At 38.1% G+C, this 18,858-nt stretch overlaps 2 protein-coding genes and 2 pseudogenes across 2 annotated transcripts in view; 1 reads left to right on the top strand and 3 right to left on the bottom strand.

Moving 5' to 3' along the window:
• The window catches only part of LOC102870980 (ubiquitin-conjugating enzyme E2 N-like), a 23,666-nt gene extending 20,424 nt beyond the window's left edge, over positions 1-3,242 (top strand). Inside the window, exon 3 of the mRNA XM_006892079.1 lies at positions 3,183-3,242. Within this exon, the coding sequence (XP_006892141.1) occupies positions 3,183-3,242 (60 nt within the window). The remainder of the gene's footprint in view (positions 1-3,182) is intronic.
• The window catches only part of SOX6 (SRY (sex determining region Y)-box 6), a 704,108-nt gene that overhangs the window by 622,824 nt on the left and 62,426 nt on the right, over positions 1-18,858 (bottom strand). The window lies entirely within an intron of this gene.
• Positions 3,283-9,874, bottom strand: LOC102870570 (annotated as a pseudogene).
• Positions 14,675-15,202, bottom strand: LOC102844230 (annotated as a pseudogene).

Raw genomic sequence — 18,858 nt, 5'->3', positions numbered from 1 at the left:
TCCACTCTGCAACCCTCATTGTGTACTCCTATGATAAAAATAATGCCCTAAAATATAATATTTTTAAGCAAATGTAAACCATTTTGAGTAGTTTTGGTTGATATAGTTTAATGAGGATATAGTTTCATGATCAGAAAATCCAAATGACAGAGAATCTTGAGGGTTTAGGAAAGAGTTTTCTTGGGACATCTCCTCCTGTGCCATTTACTGCCTCTGAAAACTTGCTGGTGGGTCAGCTATGAATAAGTTGAATCTATCGTCCTAAACAACAACAAATTTTGCGTTAGAATTCTAGATCCTCAACTTGGAAATTTTGAAGGGAGGAAATAAAAGCACAAGAGTGGGAGGAAAACCCACATGACTGATGTAGAGGACGTGATTTATGTCACATGGTTAAGTTGCTGAGTGAAGCCTAGATATTTGGGCTTTATCCAGTGACTTTTTAGATAAAATTTTTATTTGATACTGGTTTATGTACAGAGTTCATATACATTATTATACACACCAGATTTTTCCCATTTGCTTTACCCACCCCACCCTCCTTCCATCAAACTGTGAGACTCCCTGCCCATTCTCACCACTCTGCTCCTACCTTCCCCCCTTGGATCCTCATGTACGTTTACCTAGTTAACTATTTCTACAATAATGGTCTTATACAGTATTTGTCCTTATGGGACTGAGTTAGTTCCCTTAGAATAATGCTCTCCAGTCCCTTCTAAGTTAGGTATTGATTTTCAAAATCATTGTTCCTCATGCTGCGTAGTATTTCATCATGTGAATGTACTATAATTTCTCAATCCATTTGATTATGGCAGGACATTTTGGCTGTTTCCACGTTCTTGTGATGGTGAATAACGCTGCTGTGAACACTGGTGTACAAATCTCCGTTTGTGCCTCACCAGTCCTTGGAGAGGGGCATCATGCTTGGGAGGGTGGAGGGACAGCGCGGGAGGGGAAGGCCCTCTATGAGGTGGGTTAATTCAGCGACTGAGGTAATAGGGATGGGAGTGTCAGAGACAGTGTGATTGGCACAGGACACTGCAAAGTTTAGGGCTGTTGTACATAGCGTCGCTATGAGTCGCAAGTGACTCGATGGCACATAACAACAACAACAACATATTCCAAGCATTGGACTAGCTGGGTCATAAGGAGTTTCTTTGTTCAGCTTTTTGAGGAAACACCAAACTGCCCACCAGAGTGGTTGTACCATTTTACTATCCCACCAACTGTATATAGGAGTTCCTATCTCTTCACATCCTCTTCAGTATTTATTACTTGCTGTCCTGTTAAATTTTGCCACTACTATGGGGATGAGATGGTATCTGTGAAGAGACTTTTAATTAAGTTTTATAAAAGAGTGTAGGACTCCAGTTCTTAATTCAAAATGACATGCCACATAAATATGCACACAAGTAGATATGTGAAATTTTCTTTCCTTAGACAATGGGTTTAAAAGCAATGTGCAAATGATACAACATGTTTTAATCTGATGTTCATATGTTGTTACTCTCCAGAGTTTTACATTTAAAATAAATACATTTAAAAAGTCAGTGTTCAATCTCTGAGTTATTTCAGATATACTTAGTGATACAAACTACCTCAATTAAACATTTAATTTCACATATGTCTTTTAAGATACCTGTTCTTAGCAAATGACTTTTAGAAAAGTAGTTTGACTCTTTGAGGTTATAAGAATCATCTCTGAAATTGTTTAAATTAAAGTTTCTGAATATCCAGAGATTCTATCTCAACAGGTTGGGCTTTGGCCCTATGATTCTCCATTTTTTTTTACGCTAGAACCCAGATTATTCTGATGAAGTGGCACTAAAATAACACCTGAAGAAATGTTGTTATAAAAACAACCTGGGTGAAAAAATAGGGTAATGATGAGCATGATCCAATGGTGATTAATTTTATAAAACATAAAGCATGAGAATGATTGTATGATACACAATATGAAGAATGATGTGAAACACAATGTATATGAACTTTGTAAGCAAACCAAAATAAAATAGTTTTTTTAAAAAAAAGCCCCACTACCAACTCTTAACAAACTCTTCCACTCCTGTGAGTTCTAGATATAAGTATATTTTCTTTTTTATTCCATGATGTAAACATGAAACCATTTGTTCAAAAGGCATTCTCTGAGGCCTACTCTATGGCCAGTAGTGCTCTAATATTATCAGTATATCATAATAAGTATATTATGAGTATATCATTTCTCTCTTTGAGAATCAAAAACATCATATCAAGCATCTTTATAAAAATTATCCTCTATATATAGAAACTTTAAAAAAATCAGGCTGAATTACAAATGCTGAAGTACACAATACTTTCAGACTGCATATATTCATTTCTGTCAATGTACTGTTCCAGTCATTTTTTAATAACTTTCAGCAGGATATTGCTTGCATGTACATCATTATTGGTATTGTTTGATAATTTCCACATTTTGTCAGAATGGAAATCTTTTTTTGGATTGGGAAAAACATAGATCTCTTCCAGTCAATTTACCAGGTAGTTGTCCTCCAGATTTCTTAGAACAACCTGATGAGCATGTCCAGGGTAGCTTCTGTTTGTTGAAATAGGTCAATTGGTATCCCATCAATTCATGGGGTCTTATTATTTGCCAATTCTTTAATTTCCTCCTTCAGCACCATTGCCTCTGATCACATGTTGTTTTATGAAATTGTTCTGTCAGGCAATTCTTTTTGGTATAGGGACTCTGTGCACTCCTTCCATCTTCTTTTAATGCTTCTTGGATCATCAGTATTCTGCCCATCCCATCCGTAAGTATTGAAACTCAAGGCTTGAATTTGTTCTTCAGTTTCTTCAGCTTAAGAAATGTCAAACGAGTTTCATTCTTTTGATTTTTCCAACTCCACCTCTTTGAACATTTCATTACAATACTTTGATTTGTCTTCCCAAGCTGCCTTTTGAAATCTGCTGTTTAGCTCCTTAACTTCTCCCTTTGCTCTGGCTTCTTGGTACTCTAATCCAATATTTAGAATCTCTTCTGATTCATCTTGGTCTTTTCTTCCTCCTCTTTGTGATGACTTTTTTGCATTTTTTTAAGATAATATTCTTGCTATCCTGCTACAGCTCATCTAGTCTTCATTCATTACTATTCAAGGCTTCAAACCTGTTCTTGAGATAATTTTGTTTGGGTTTTGGTTTTTTAGCTATTGCAGAAAGCTTTGTTCCCATTTGGTCCAAGGCTTGGACTAGGAGCTTCTGGGTAGATAAGATTCGACCCCAGTTTGGGAAAGAGAAGCTTGCTGCTTATGGCAGGGGGACACAGAGATTCCTCCTGCAGGTCCCCACAGGCATGTGTTCATGCTTGAGGGTGAGTTGCTCTAAGAGATACTTGCCCAGCTAGGCCTGTGGTCACTTAGTATTCTAATATTGGTCTGATGATCACCTATCTTCTTCAGCAGTTTTACTTCCTTATCCAGGAAGTAGTTCTCCAGAAGGTCACAGAGGTCTGTGGTAGAACCCACAGCATGCATATCCACAAAGGCCTGGCTCAGCTTCTTCTCCAAGGCAAAGGCTGCTTCCATGGTGTCCAGGATTTTACTCCATTCATCTTGGGATGGCTTCTACACATCTTGGAAGAGGACATGACTGCTGCACTGATTTTTCAGCTTCAACAGACCCTCAGAACCCTTGTGCTTCTCCTTTGTCATCTCGCAGAAGTATTCCATGCCTTCCAAGGCCACATTGTCATGGTAAAAATAAAAACCCAGAAAAAGGTAGAAAGCCCACATATGCAGGTTGACCAGACTTTTGACGCAGGCCTCCACTTTGCAGAATAACTCTGACAGATCTGAGAGTGAAAGTTTGAAGAAGATTTGGGACCAACAAAAAAAACAGTATTAGCTAGTCCAGAAAATAGGAGATAGCTAAGAAGATGGTACCGAGGTTATGCATGGAGATGAGGCTGGAGGGTAGTGGAAGGCTGGAGGTGGGGAGTCGCTGGGTCTGTTCCATCCAAACACTGCTGATGCAAGAGACAGATCCACAGAACCTCTGGGGAACTCCTGAGATGGTTTTTTAATTCAGGTGGGACAGATTAAAGATCAAGCTGTGTTTAGAAGAGGCCATGATATTAGAGACATTATCATCAATGTCAGATGGCTCTTGGCTGAAAGCAGAGAGAACCAGAGGAATGTCTATCTGTGTTCCATTGACTATGCAAAGGAATTTGACTGTGTGGATCACAGCAAAATGTGGCTAACCTTGAAAGTATGAGAAACCTAGAATACTTTATTGTGCTCATATGAGACCTAGACTTGGACCGGAAAACAGTCATCAAAAGTGCATGGTTTGAAAACAGAAAAGGAGTGTCTCAGGGATTCATCCTGTCTCCACACCTTTTCAATCTGTATATGGAACAGACGTATTTGGGAGATTGTGCTTTATGAGGAGGAATGCGGCATCAGGATTAAAGGGAAAACCCATCAACAACCTGCAATATGCAAATGACACAACATTGCTTGCTGAAACTGAGGAGGACCTGAAGTGCGTGCTACAGAAGGTCAAGTACTGTAGTCTTCAATACGAATTGAAGTTCAGCATCAAGAAGACAAAGATTCTTACCCAGTGGGCCAATTGGCAGCACCATAACAAATGGAGAAGAGATTGGAGTTGTTAACAATTTCCGCTTGCATGGCTCCATAATCAAGAATCTTGGCATGAGCAGTGAGGAAATTGAAAAAATGAACTGCATAGGGAAAGTCTGCTGTTAGGGACCTCTCCAAAGACCTAAAGAGAAATGATGCTGGTCTAGGGATTAACATAAGCCTGCTCCAGGTCATGATCTTCTCAATTACTTGCTATGAATCAGAGAGCGGGACAATGGCTAAGGATGACAGCAAAAGAATCGATGTCTTTGAGTTGTCATGCTAGAGAAGGGTATTGAAATGAACATGGACCATGAGGACCAAGAAAACAAACAGGTCTGTCTTGGAGAGGGTGAAACTTGAAGTTTCTCCTTGAAGGGAAGGATTTTAAACCTCCATCTCACATACTTTGGGCACATGACTAGGAGAGACAGATTCTTGGAGAAGGACAATATGCTTGGAAAGGCGGATGGAGAGCACAGAAGAGTAAGACCTCAGATGAGATGGATTGACACAGTAGTGGAGGTAGTTCTGTCAATGTCAGTGAGACTGGCTCAGGCTAGGGCAGAGTTCAAGGCTATTGTACATAGGGTTGCTATGAGTCACAGGTGACTCAGTGGCACATAACAACAACAGTATATTCATTTAACTTTAAATAATTGAGAGGTGATTAGTTTGTATTTTGTTGTTGCTGTTGTTAGCCAACTTTGAATCAACTCCTATCCATAGCAATCTTGCAGTAAAACAAAACAAATCTACCATAGCAACCCTATGGTAAAATAAGACAAACTACCTATTCCCTAAACATCCTGATAATCTCCACTATGCTTGAGTCAAGTTTTTTGTTTAAAACATATCAAATTATTCTTTTCCATTCTCTTTGCTCTTTTGAAGAAGAAAAGGCATGAGTAACCATTTCAAGAAATACTACATAACTTGGGAGAGACTAGACGGCATTAAACTGAGTGAGCTCAGTCTCATAAGGACAAATACTGGATAAGATGGTGGTTGTAAAAATAGATACTAGGAGATACTAGGAAAACATGTACGGGGAACCAAGTGGGGAAGGGGTGGGAGCAGAGGGGTGAGGATGCGCAAGGGCAAAACCACTGGTTGCACAGTTTGGTGGATGGATGCAGGAAGTAAAGGAAAAGAGAAAGATCCAATGGGGACCTTGAAAAGACAGGGTAATGATTGGTATAGTCCAATGGTGATTAATTTTATAAAACATAATTCCTGAAAATGATTGATTGTATGAAACACAGTGTGATTGAAGAATAGTGTGAAACACAATGTATATGCATTTTGTAAGCAAACCAATATAAAATAATGTTAAAAAATTAATATGTGTGTAAGCAAAATGTACAATGGAATAATCCCTAAGTATAAAGAACAATGATAAGTCTGTGAAACATAACATGTAATATTAGAGAAAATAGCACTAAATTAAATAAGTAAATTATATAGGACAAGTATTATATGAACAAACAAGTTGATCCTGAAGAGGTTGAAACCAAGCTGCTCCTGGGAGGCAAGGATTCTGAAGCTCTCTCTGACATACTTAGGTCATGCTGCAAGGAGGCGCCAGTCCTTGGAGAGAACATTATGCTTGGGAGGGTGGAGGGACAGCCCAAGAGAGGAAGACCAATCGATGAAATGGATTGACTCAGTGACTGGGGTAACAGGGATAGGTATATCAGAGACAGCAAGGTTGACACAGGATAGGAGACTGTTCAGAGCTCTTGTACATTGGGTCGCTATGAGTGGTAAGTGACTTGACAACACATAACAACATTTTCCTAAAAAGACAACACAGACATATAGATAGAGAGCAACGATAATTGATGGTTACCAGGGATGGCAGGGAGGAAAAATCACTCTCTAAATCAAGACAACTTATCATTTCTGGTGATGGGAAAAGCAATGTATTTATAATACATTTTGTAGTATATGTACAGGAATAGAATGTATAGACAGGCTTAGGTGTGAATACATGGGTGCACAGATAAAAGTATTTATATGCATGTACAGACGAAAGTATTTATAAATGTGTGTGCATGCAAACAGAGTGCATACATAAATATGCAGAGAGGACACAGTTACAGAAAATTGTCAAACAAAACCAAATACCTTGCAAGACTGGCTCAGGACGTTAGTATCAAGGGACAATTCATGTTATGCATCCTAGTGAGATGAGTAGAATCTGGGGTTTCAAAAGTTTGTAAACAGCCATCTAGTAACAAATATTGGTTTCTACTATTTATGAGCAAAAAAGAAAGGAAATCATAGTCTCAAAAAAGAAAATAGAAGGAAAAAAATATTAGTCTGTAGAGTTTACAGAATCCATTGTCTTAAATAAAGACCAAAAGAACTAGATGGAGCCTGGTCACATCTGACAAATCTGGTTAGAGTCATAACAAATGAGCCTTATAAAATGGGAAGAAAATACAGAATAGAACTCAAATTCTTTAAATTAGAAAAAAAAAGTCACACTTAACTGAACCAGTTGTGATTAAAAGGATTCCCTGAGATTATTGATTTGATATAATCTTTAACCTTGAACCATAACTATTCACTGAGGTGATATTTTAGTAAAATAATAAATTGACACACAATGTAAAGGATATTACTCATATATATGATGTTCCTTATGAGACCAAAAGGTCAAGAATTACCATAAATCAAAGATGGAAAGAGGGCAGGGAAACTAGAACATTAGAAACAGAACAACTATAAAGCAATTAAAGAATGTTGACATATTGTAAAAATTATAACTGCACTTGACAATTTGTATGAGAATTGTCAAGGAGGAACTTAATGTATGTAAACTTATACTGAAAATAGAATAAAATATTATTTTAAATTATTCTAAACAACTAGACATTGACACAAATAAAACAATGTGACCATTGTTTATATACACTAAAATATAAAGAATTAAATAGCAAAGACAATTGTGAGTCACGTGTAAATAATTATGCAGGAAGGCTTAAATGCTATTATGAACTCTAGAATTTATGGTCTACATAAAGGCCTTATTGAGTTACTCACATTTAGAACATGACTATAAAAATAAAATCAATAATTAAGCAATGGATCATCTACTTTCCACTTCTGGTAATAACTTAAATTATTGATGTAACAGTTGTACAGATAATATCTATCTAAATTATCTTGTTCTTGTTTTGGGATTTTTTTCTTTATTGCTATGTGCCATTTATTCTATATAATAATCTTAGGAGATTTAAGAGAAAGTCACTTTGCATAACTAATTCCCTATGTGATCTATTGCCTTTGGAGTGAACATCAAATAGTTGAGCAGTATGCAGAATATGGAACATGTGGCCTAATGCTAAGGAGCGGTGCTATCAACCCTGAAGAAACACAGTCTGAATCCATCAGCAGCTCTAGGGAGGAAAGATGTGCAGTCTTCTCCTGTATGATTTACTGCCTCTGAAAACCCACTGGAGGGTAAGCTGTGAGTCAAATCCAACCTGGTGGTGCACAACAATAACAGAAATAGAGCAAAACGAAAAAGGAATAAAGTTACTGCTTATAAACTACTCTATATCCCATTTAAGAGTGCCTGATGTATATGTTTTTACTCACGTTAAATATTGTTATTAGTTATGCTCAAATAAACACAAACTAATAGACCCTGTGTCTACCAAAATGAAGCCTTGTCTGATCTTGTCCCACTCACATAATCTCTGCTGTCCTTTATTTTTTTTATGGTTCAAAATCCGAAAAGGAGTGAATCAAGTATGCATCCTGTCTCCATAGCTTTTCTTTTTTAATTATTTATTTTTATACTGGTTTATTTATAAAGTTCAAATATACTGTTTTTCACACTGGATATTCCCATTTGCTTTACCCATCCCTCCTTCCACCTATTAAATTGTGCAACTCTATAATTAACCAACCCTACCTCCCACCCATTCTCTCCCCTCTGCTCTCCCACCCCTTGGATCCTCATACTCATTCTACAATAATGGTCTTGTACAATATTTGTCCTTATGGGACTGAGTTATTTCACTTAGCATAATGCTCTCCAGTCCCTCCCAAGCTATGTAGTAATTTACAAAATCATTGTTCTTGCATGCTGTGTAATATTCCATCATATGAATGTACCATAATTTCTCAATCCATTTGACTGTGGTTGGACATCTGGGCTTTTTCCATTTCTTGCAATGGTGAATAATTCTGCTATGAACATTGGTGGACAAGTGTCCATTTGTCCCTCAGTTCTCATTTTCTCAGGGTATATTTCAAGCAGTGGGATAACTGGGTCATATGGCATTTCTATGCTCAGTTTTTTGAGGAAATTGCCTTCCAAAGTGGTTGTAGCATTTTACAATCCTACCAACAACATATAAGAGTTCCTATCTCACCACATCCTCTCCAACATTTATTACTTGCTGTCTTGTTAAATTTTGCCCCTGCTACTGGAGTAAAATGGTACCTCATTGTGGTTTTGATTTGCATATCTCTTATTGCCAGTGAGCATTTCTTCATGTGTCTGTTGGCCATTCAAATATCTTCCTCTGTAAAAAAGTTTTTCTATGTCTTTTGCACGTTTTGTAATTGTGTTATATGTCTTTTTCTTGTGGAGGTCCTATAGGATTCTGTAAACTTTTAGTATGAGCCCTTGTCTGAAATGTTATTGCCAAATGCTTGTTCCCAGTCAGTAGGTTTTCTTTTTACTCTGTTGGAAAAAGTTTCTGATCTCTGCTGTTCTTTGGTCCACTACAATATTTACTAAACCAGTGATGCCTTTGAATTGTGGTGCTGGTGAAGAACACTGAACATCCCATGGACTGTCAAAACAACTAAAAAAATCTGTTTTTGAAGAAGTATAGAGTATTCCTTAAATGTAAAGGTGGTGATACTTTTTCTCATATATTTTGCACGTGTTGTCAGGAAGGGCCAGTCCCTGGATAAAAGTATAATAGTTGGAAAGGTGGAGGGTCAGTGAAGGACTGAAACATCTTCAATGTGATGAAATGATACAATGAGTATTAAGTAGAAAACTAAAATGTATTCCTCATCATTTACAGCATAGTCCAAAATCTTTAATGCCAAAAAATGCTTTTAAACACTATAGACTAGTGCAGTTTTAATTCCTACCATTTTCCTAAATAAATGAAAATAAAAATAATGGTTTGATAATTTATCTAATGTTTTTCCATTTCTAAGCTATTATTAGCAAACAATCTGTATAACAATATCATAAAAAATACCTTTAGACCCATATTTTATTTATTTGCATATAATAATTCATATACATTTCATGTACTCTGAGTTTTATGCAATCTTTAATTTGCATTGTTCATGTACATTGTATTTTATATAATCATTCCTATACAGTATATTTAATATAATCAATGACTATTGGTCTATGCCTATTATTACCCCATCTTTTCAGATCCACCTCAAATCATTCCTAGTCCTTCACTCCTCTATCCATCCACTGGCCTCTGCTATCTGAGTGATTTCCTTCCTTCCCCAAAGAAAACACTGGTGTAACCAAGTATTTCATTTTACTTAGATCTACAATCAGTGCCCATAGAGGTAGCAATAAGTAAACTAAACAACATTGCATTGAGGAAAATCTACTGAAAATGAATTCCTTAAAGTGCTGAAAAGGAAGAACATCACTTTGAAACATAAAATGTCCCTAAACCCAAACTATTGTTGTTGATGTTGTTGTTAGGTGCCATTGAGTTGACTACAACTCACAGCAACCCTATAAACAAACTATCTGAACTCTGTTCTATCCTGTGCCCTCCTACACTTCCTGTCACCCAAGAGCCCATTTTCACAGTCACTGCATCAATCCATCTCATTGAGGGTCTTCCTCTCCTTCACCCACCTTCCATGCTTCCCAGCATCATGTTCTTCTCTAAGAAATAGCTGCTCCTACAATTTGCCCCAAGTATATGAGGTGCAGCTTCATTATTCTTGTCTCCAAAGGGCACTCCAGCTGTATTCTCTCCAAGACACATCTGTTTGATCTTTTGGCAACTCATGGGCTATTCAGTGCTCTTCTCCACCACCACAGTCCAAAGGTGTCAACTCTTCTTCTGTAATCCTTATTCATTGTCCAGCTCTTAGATGCATAGCAAGTGACTGGAAAAACTATAGCCTAAATCAGACGCACCTTAGCTCTCAAACTGACATCATTAATTCCTTAATAATTTGGAGGAGTCCGTAACTGAAGATTTTCCCAGCCTCTCAGACAGCAAGGGTGTTAAACTGTGGATGCCAGCAAGATGAAGTTGTTGACATTTTCAATCTCCTCTCCATCCATCTTGATGTTACCTATTGGTCCAGTGGTAGGAATCTTCATTTTCATGACACTGAGATGCATACCATACTAAAGGCTGCATTCCTTGATCCTCTACAAGTGCTTCATGTCTTCCTCACTTTCAGCAAGCAAGGTTGTGCATAACGCAGGTTATTGATGAGTCTCCGTCCAATTCTGATGCCATATTCCCCTTCATAGAGTCCAGCCTCACGAATAGCTTCTCGAAGGTAAGAACTTGTTCTGCATTTCTCAAGGTGAGAGAACTGAAAAACAAGTTTAAGCCTTGAGTCACAATATTGAGAGGTACTATGGGCAATATGTTGAATGACTCAGAAAGAACCAAAAGATGTTGGAGGGAATACACAGAATCACAAAACCAGAAAGAACTGATTGACACAGAAAAACTTCAGGAAGTACCATATGAACAGAAGCCAACAATAATGAAATAGAAAGTAGAAGCTGCACTAAAGGCATTGGAAAAAAATAAGGCCCCAGAATTTGATGGGATACCAATTGACTCGATTCAATTAACAGATGCAGCCATGGATGCACTCACCAGTCTATGACAGGAACCTAAACTATAATATTTTCAATTATCTCACAGAAAAGTTAGACAACTAATAGGAAAGACTGAAGCAGAACTGCTATCTTTGTATTATGTTGTAGGCAAAGAATACAGAATTTCTATCAACTGCAAGAACAAATCTGTCTTGAAAGATGTGCAACTAGAATGTTCACTAGCAGTGGAGTTGGTAAGACACAACCTCACATACTTTGGTCATATTATTAGAAGGCCTCAGTCTGCGTAGAAAAACATCATACTTGGAGAAGTAGATGGTCAATGGAAAGGGGGAAGACCTTCAACAAGATAAACTTTACACAATGGCTACAACAATGAACTCACAAAAAGCAGTCACTAGGAAGACAATACAGAATCAAATTGTGCATTATTATGTTGCAATAGGGTTTTTGTTGTTTTTAGGTGCCATTGAGTTGACTACAACTCATAGAAACCTTAAGAATGATAGAAATGGTGAGCACCGGAGTTTTGACCTACTCCATTTCTGACCTGGGCCAGTTCACCCCTCCTTTGACAATCTAGTGGTCCCCTGCTCCCAGGAGGTTACTGTATTGATGCTGAACTTAGTGTGGACACATCATCAGTATAGCACACTACAGTTCAGAGCTCTTGGATTCAAGCAGTCTTCCAGCCTCAGCTTCCCAGGAAGCTGGGACTATAGGCATGTGCCACGATGCCCGGCAGAACAATGGATCTGAACTCTGACCTAGCCTGTTCCATCCTCATCATCTCGGTCACACATGAGCCCATTGTTATAGTCACTATGTCAGTCCATTTCATTGAGAGTTTTGCCCTCTTTCACTAAATCTCTACCTTGCCAGCATGATATCCTTTTCCAAGGATTGGATCCTCCCAACAACATGCTCAAAATATGTAAGACCAAGTTTCACCACCTGTCCCTTTAAGGAGCACAATGGCTGCACCCTCCCCAATACATGTATGTTTTCTCTCTAGGCAGCCCACGAGATATTTAGTATGCTGCTCCAGCACCACAATTCAAAGGCATCAATTCTTCTTTTGGTATCTTTATTCATTACACACCTCCTAGATGCATAGCAATTAATTGAAAAGACAAAAACTTGAATCAGTCTGTTTTTAAACTGGATCCTTGTTTTTCAGAACACTGGAAAAGTCCCTGATTGCACACTTGATTTCCAAGGCTGTTGACTGTGGATTCAAGAAAGATTAAGTCAAAGTCATCGATAATATTTATCTTTACTTCATCTATAAATAATGCTTCCTTGAACATATGTTGAACAATACAGTCATATAAAGGCTGTAGTCTTTGATTTGAGGTAAGCATTTCAAGTCCTCCTCACTTTCAGCAAGCAAGGTTGTATCATCTGTGTAACACAGGGAGCAGATTAATCTCCTTCTAAACCTAATACCACCTAATTCCTCCTCATAAATTTCAGCTTCTGGAATTATCTACTCAGTATAGAGACTGAACAGTTATGGGGAAAGGATATAACCCTACATACCTTTCTTTATTTTTAAACCATGCAGTGTTTCCTTGCTGTTTATACAATAGCTTCTTGATCTAGGTACAGATTTTTTTTACATGAGCAAAATTAAGTGTCCTGGGATTCTCATTCTCCTCAGTGTAATCTATAATTTGTTGTTATTATTCACACAGTCAAATGCCTTTGTATGAAGTAGATGTTTTTCTGGTACACTCTGCTTTCAGGCAAGAATCATATGATATCATCAGTTGTATCCCTGGTGCCATGGACTATTTTTAATCCTGCCTGAATCTCTGTCACTTTTCTGTCAACGTACTATGTTTTAATAATCTTTAGCAGGATCTTACTTGTATGTGATATTAATGGAATTGTTCAATAATTTCCACATTCTGTTGAACCACCAATTTTGGAAATAGGAAAAATATGGATCTTCTCCAGTATGTTGGCCAGATAGCCAAACTTCTTGGTACAACCTGGTGAGCGCATCTAGGGCTGCATCTATTTTTTGGAACATGTCAACTGTTATTTCATCTATTCTTTGGGCCTTATATTTTGCAAATTTCTTCAATGTAGTTTTAACATCTTTTTTCATCAATAGGGCTTAGTTGGAAACAACTTGTTCCATCATCAAAAGGCTTGAGTTGGAGGTAACTTGGTGGAACATAACAGCAATAGCTCCATTGGAAATCATCCATATATCTTTCTTAGCTTCCAGCAGATTATAAGCAACTGCAAAACAGGAGCAACCTACACTTCTCTGTTAATTCAGTAGTGTTCCCATTTGCCATTTCTGCATGACACAATGAAAATATATTAATCTATGTATGGCATCCTTGAATAAAGCTTCAAGAAAACTATTGGTTAGGGATGCCTAGTCTAGAACTCTAACTCTACTTGATACCCTGAATTTGGGAAGGATCAATATCTTGGAACACTCAAAGTCTATTCATAGCACATACTTTGCACAGCATATTCGTAGTAAAGCTCTGTTCTGTGGCTCTTATCATATCACTACAAAACTAAAACAAACCTATTGCCATCAAGTTGATTACAAGTCATTGTGAGTCTCCATAAGGTTTCAGAGACTATAACTCTTTGTAGGAGATTTCTCATCTCCTTCTCATGGAATAGCAGGTGGAATTGAACTCCTCAACTTTCTGTTAAAAATATAAAGCATAATATATCACACTACCAGATCTCCTTCACTTTACAGTAAGTAATTTATTCATATTCACTATCATCAAGTTGATTCCAAGATAGAGAGACTCTCCATTATGTTTCCAACACTGTAAATTGCAATGAAGGGAAACTGCCTATCTAGCTCCCAAGGAGCAGGTGAGGATTTGAATCAGGGAGATGCTTAGCATACAGGTTAGCAGTGAAGTTTGCTCCAGGCTAGGACACTAGAGCTTCCTTTACAGGATGCACTAAAAAATATTTCTTGGAATATTATAAGGGCACATGGAATGCACTGCTTTGTATTAGGAGTCTAAATAAGTAAAATAGGTGATGAATCTCAAATAGATACAGGATAATAAATATTAGTTTATATAACAAGGACTCCAGGTAGCCTGTCCTCTAATTGAGGACTGAATTTACAACCAACCTTCAAATTTAGAATACGAGCTTTTTTTTTTTTGTAAACAGTTTTTTATTGGGCAACATTTGGGTATGCCCTTCACACCCCCAGGGAATGTCCATGCTAATCTTCCTGGGGTGCTTTTTTGATTTTTTTCTTTTTCTTAGTGCTCTTGTCGACGGCCACCTCAGGTCCACTGCTGATGGGCTCCTCCTTAGAAAGCTTCTTCTTTTTCTTTGGGATACTGTTTGCAACCTCTTCAGGGTCTTCTGGTTCCTCTCTGGAGGAAGATTTCTTCCTCTTTGGGACTTTTGCATTTACAGTTGGCTCAACAGGCTCTTCAAAGTCACTGTTGACCAGTTCCTTGGACAGAGATTTCTTTTTCTTGGGTTTAGGGAGAGCAGAGCTGGACTGATCTTCCATTCCGTTCTCCTGTGGAGCCTCCTGGGCCTTTTTCTTTTTCTTCTTTTTGGGTTTTTCTTCGGTTTCCTCACATTCCTGATCTTCAAGAGTGTCATTGTTTTCTGAAGCCTCAAGTGCAAGTGCAGCCAGTCGTTTCTTCTCCTTCTTCAAGCGTTTCTTCTCCTTTTTCTCCAGCTTCTTGGTAATCTCAACAGCCACTTCTTCTGCCTGAACCATGGCTTCTTTCATGACGTCTAAGTTTTTCCGTGGAATCTCCCCAGTCTCATAGAAGGACAGTCGCTCCTCAACTTGCTCACGAAGCTTTTCCCCGAATACACTCGTAGGCCCCTCGGAGAAGCAGTCAATTCGTGAGGCAATGCTGCATTTGTTTGCCAGGTATCGGGAGATGCGGCCTTTGTTCTTAGCAGCTGCTCGGCCAATGAAGGTGGAGTGGAAAATGAGTCCATATTTGGGAGTGTTTCCTCTTGTCTTCAAAGCTCAGCTCTGAGAGACAGGGGGAAAGGCATCCGATGTCGTTGACCTGGAAGCTCGGTCCCTTTTTTGCTGGGCCCTGGGAATCACTCAGACACCAGGATGGGCCATCACACCCAAAGCAGGAGAATACGAGCTTTAAAACCATCTCAGAGTTAAATATAACTTAAAATATAAGTACTCTCTTAGTATCTACTAAATTTTTTAGCAAATCATATTTTAAAAAAGTAAACAAAATAAACCTCCCCCGCCCCCGCCAACTTTTACTCCTCTACTCTTTCTGCTTCCTTCCTCTCCTCTATGTACTGATTCCTTCACCAAGATGATTTTACCCTCCCAATAACTGGGGGTGGGGGAGTGCGAGGAGAAGACGTCTTTTCAATGTTCTCTCTCCACTAAAGGCCTACCATAGACCTTCCTAATTTAACCATCTGTTACCTTGGAAACTGCTCTATTTCTCTGGTTTACTTTCTTATCTTTCACCTACCTCAGTTTTTATTGCCTTTGAGCTTCTTGACTTACCAGCAAGCTCCTATTGACAGATTACAATTCTAGCATTCTTAGCAATATTTGATACTGGCAGTGTCTTACTAATAAGAATTTAAAACGCTACAATCACTATGGAAAGCAAACTGGCATTTCCTTTAAAAGCTGTAAATGGAAATATTTGATCCAGCTATTCTATTCTTAGGTATATAACCTAAATAAATAAAGGGTTGTGATACAAACAAATATATGTACTTCATGTCTATTATAACATTATTCAAAACAGCAAAGAGAGGAAAACAACCCAAGAAACCATCAATCAACAAATGGATTGAAGAGCTATTGTATATTCACACAATGGAGTTCTATGAAACACTAGAAAAAACAATGATGACTTCATGGCACACTGCATAATGTGGATGAGTCTAGAGTACATTATTGCTGATTAAAAGAAGTCAGTCACAAAAGTGTAAATACCGTATAAGACCATTATTAAACAAAGCTAAAGAAAAAGCTTTATATTTAGACATAATCATTCTAGTACAGTTACCAGGAAAGAGGATATTGGAGATTGTTGTTGTTTGGTGCTGTTGAGTCAAGTACAACTCATAGCAAGTCTATGAACAACAGATCTAAACCCTGTCCTATCCTGTGCCATCCTCATCATCTATGGCATAGTCAGTCCCATTGCTGCAGTCACTGTGTCAATTTACCTAATTAAAGATCTTCCTCTCCTTTGCCATCCCTCCACCTTTCCAAGTATGATGCATCTTTCCAGGGAAAAAGTTTTCCTAGCAACATGCCTGATGTACATGAGATGAAGCTTTATCGTCTTTGTCTCCTAGGAGCACTCTGGCTGTACTTTCTCCATGATATATCTGTTCTTTTGGCAGTCCACGAGATATTCCTCACTCTTTTCCAATACCACCTCTCGAAAGTGTCACTTCTTCTGTAATCCTTATTCTTTGTCTTGCTCTCAGATGCACGGAAAGTGACTAAAAAGACCATGGCCTGAATCAGGCACACCTTAGTCCTCAAACTGACATTATTGCTCCTCAACAATTTGACTACAGACTTTCCCAATGAATTATGGAGAAAGGGAATAGAAAATTAATTAACAGGCAATAAATACTTTTTAAGATTAATAAAGGGGAAGACAACATGGAATAAAAGGATGATCAGACATTGTGAATATTATAATTAGTTTTTGTGGTGGTGGTTGTTGTTATTTGTTGTCCAGTCACCTATAACTCATAGTGACCCTATGTACAACAGCAGCTCTAAAGCCTGCCCTGTCCTGAGCCAATCTCACTAACTCCAGCACGCCTCTCCTCATTTGTCCACTGTATCAATCCATTTCATTTAGGGTCTTACTCCATCCTTCCAAGCATTATGATCTTCTCCAAGGACAAGTCCCTGCTGGCCTCATGCCCAAAGTTTATGATACAGAGCTTCAAAATCGAAGCTTCGAAGGAGAAACTTGGGTTCACCCCCTCCAGGACAGACCTATTTGTTTTCTTGGTGGTCCATGATTTGTTCAAGACTCTTCTCCAGCACCACAACTCAAAGGCATAAATTCTTGTTATCCTTAGTCACTGTCCAGTTCTCTGATACATAGCAAATAATTGAAAAGACCAAGACCTGAATCAGGTGCACCTTAGTCTGTAAACTGACATCAGTGCTTCTCAGTACTCTGGAGCGACCCCGACAGCAGATTTTCCCAGGGCAATGTGTCTTTTGATTTCCTAATAGCTGGTGCCAAGAGTGTTGATTGTGAGGCCAAGCAAGCTATAACTGTTAACAACCTCAATCTTTTCCCTATCCATCATGGTGCTGTCAATTGTCCCAGTGATGCAATATTTGTCTTCTTGATGTTGAGCTTCAATTCATATTGATGACTACAGTTCTTGACTTTCTGCATCAAGAACTTCAGGTCCTCCTCAACTTCAGCAAGCAAGGTTACTAAACAAATACTAAAAAAAAATGTGCATGAATTATTGATGAAAAAAATATGTTTTGTAAATTTTAAATTATATTTTTAAAAATTGATTAAGAAAAAAACAAGAGCAGCAGAGATGGAGGAAGAATGGTATCAAGTCACATGAAGTTTGCCTGGGAGTAGAAGTTCAGAAGAAACATACTTGCCTTCAGAAGAAACTGAGCAAGAAAGCCTTCCCATGGAGCCAGTATTCTGAATTCAGACTTAAAGTTTCCTAAATTATTTTTGCTGCTAGAAGTCATCTCCAACTCTTAGAGATTCTACATATAATACAACAAAACTCTGCCCTTTATTGTACCATGCTCACAATATATGTTGTGCTTGAGTCCACTGTTGCACTGTCAATTTATCTCATTGAGAGCTTTTCTTTTTATAACCCTCTAATTATACAAGCATAATAACCTCTTCCAGGAATCAGCCCTCCTGATAACATGCCCAAAATATGTGAGATTAAATGAGTGTGGTTGGTCTATTGTTCAAAATTACTTTCTCAGGCCATTGCCCCTGATTTTGCCACTTAAATGGGTAATAACATACAAATAGAATGTGTTAGTCTATGCACAAGGGGATTGGCTAGTTTTGCTATACCACCACATTTAAACTGTTCAAGTTCAACAGCAGAATTTTGGGAATCTTACTATCAGCAAGGAAGAAGCAGGCAGAAGAGGGGGAGAATAATTACAAGCGATATATGATAGGGTATTATGGTTATCACAAGAGATCAGAATTAAGGTTGCATAGTGGAGTGTACTCAGGACGGTGGAAGTGGTATGGGGGGATTGTATACCAAAGAAAGAATTTTTCTTTTACTTTTCAAAGAGAGATGCGAACTGGGGGGAGAGGGCTGGGCAGGGAGAAAAGTGCAACAATGAATGAATGGAAATCCAAAATCTCTGTAAATGTTCATTAAAATGAATTTAAAAAATTT

Source organism: Elephantulus edwardii, unplaced genomic scaffold (assembly GCF_000299155.1).
Source record: "Elephantulus edwardii isolate Elephantulus edwardi_28Jun2011 unplaced genomic scaffold, EleEdw1.0 scaffold00109, whole genome shotgun sequence".
NCBI classification, from domain to species: Eukaryota; Metazoa; Chordata; class Mammalia; order Macroscelidea; family Macroscelididae; genus Elephantulus; species Elephantulus edwardii.
This window is presented reverse-complemented; position numbering and strand designations above follow the sequence as displayed.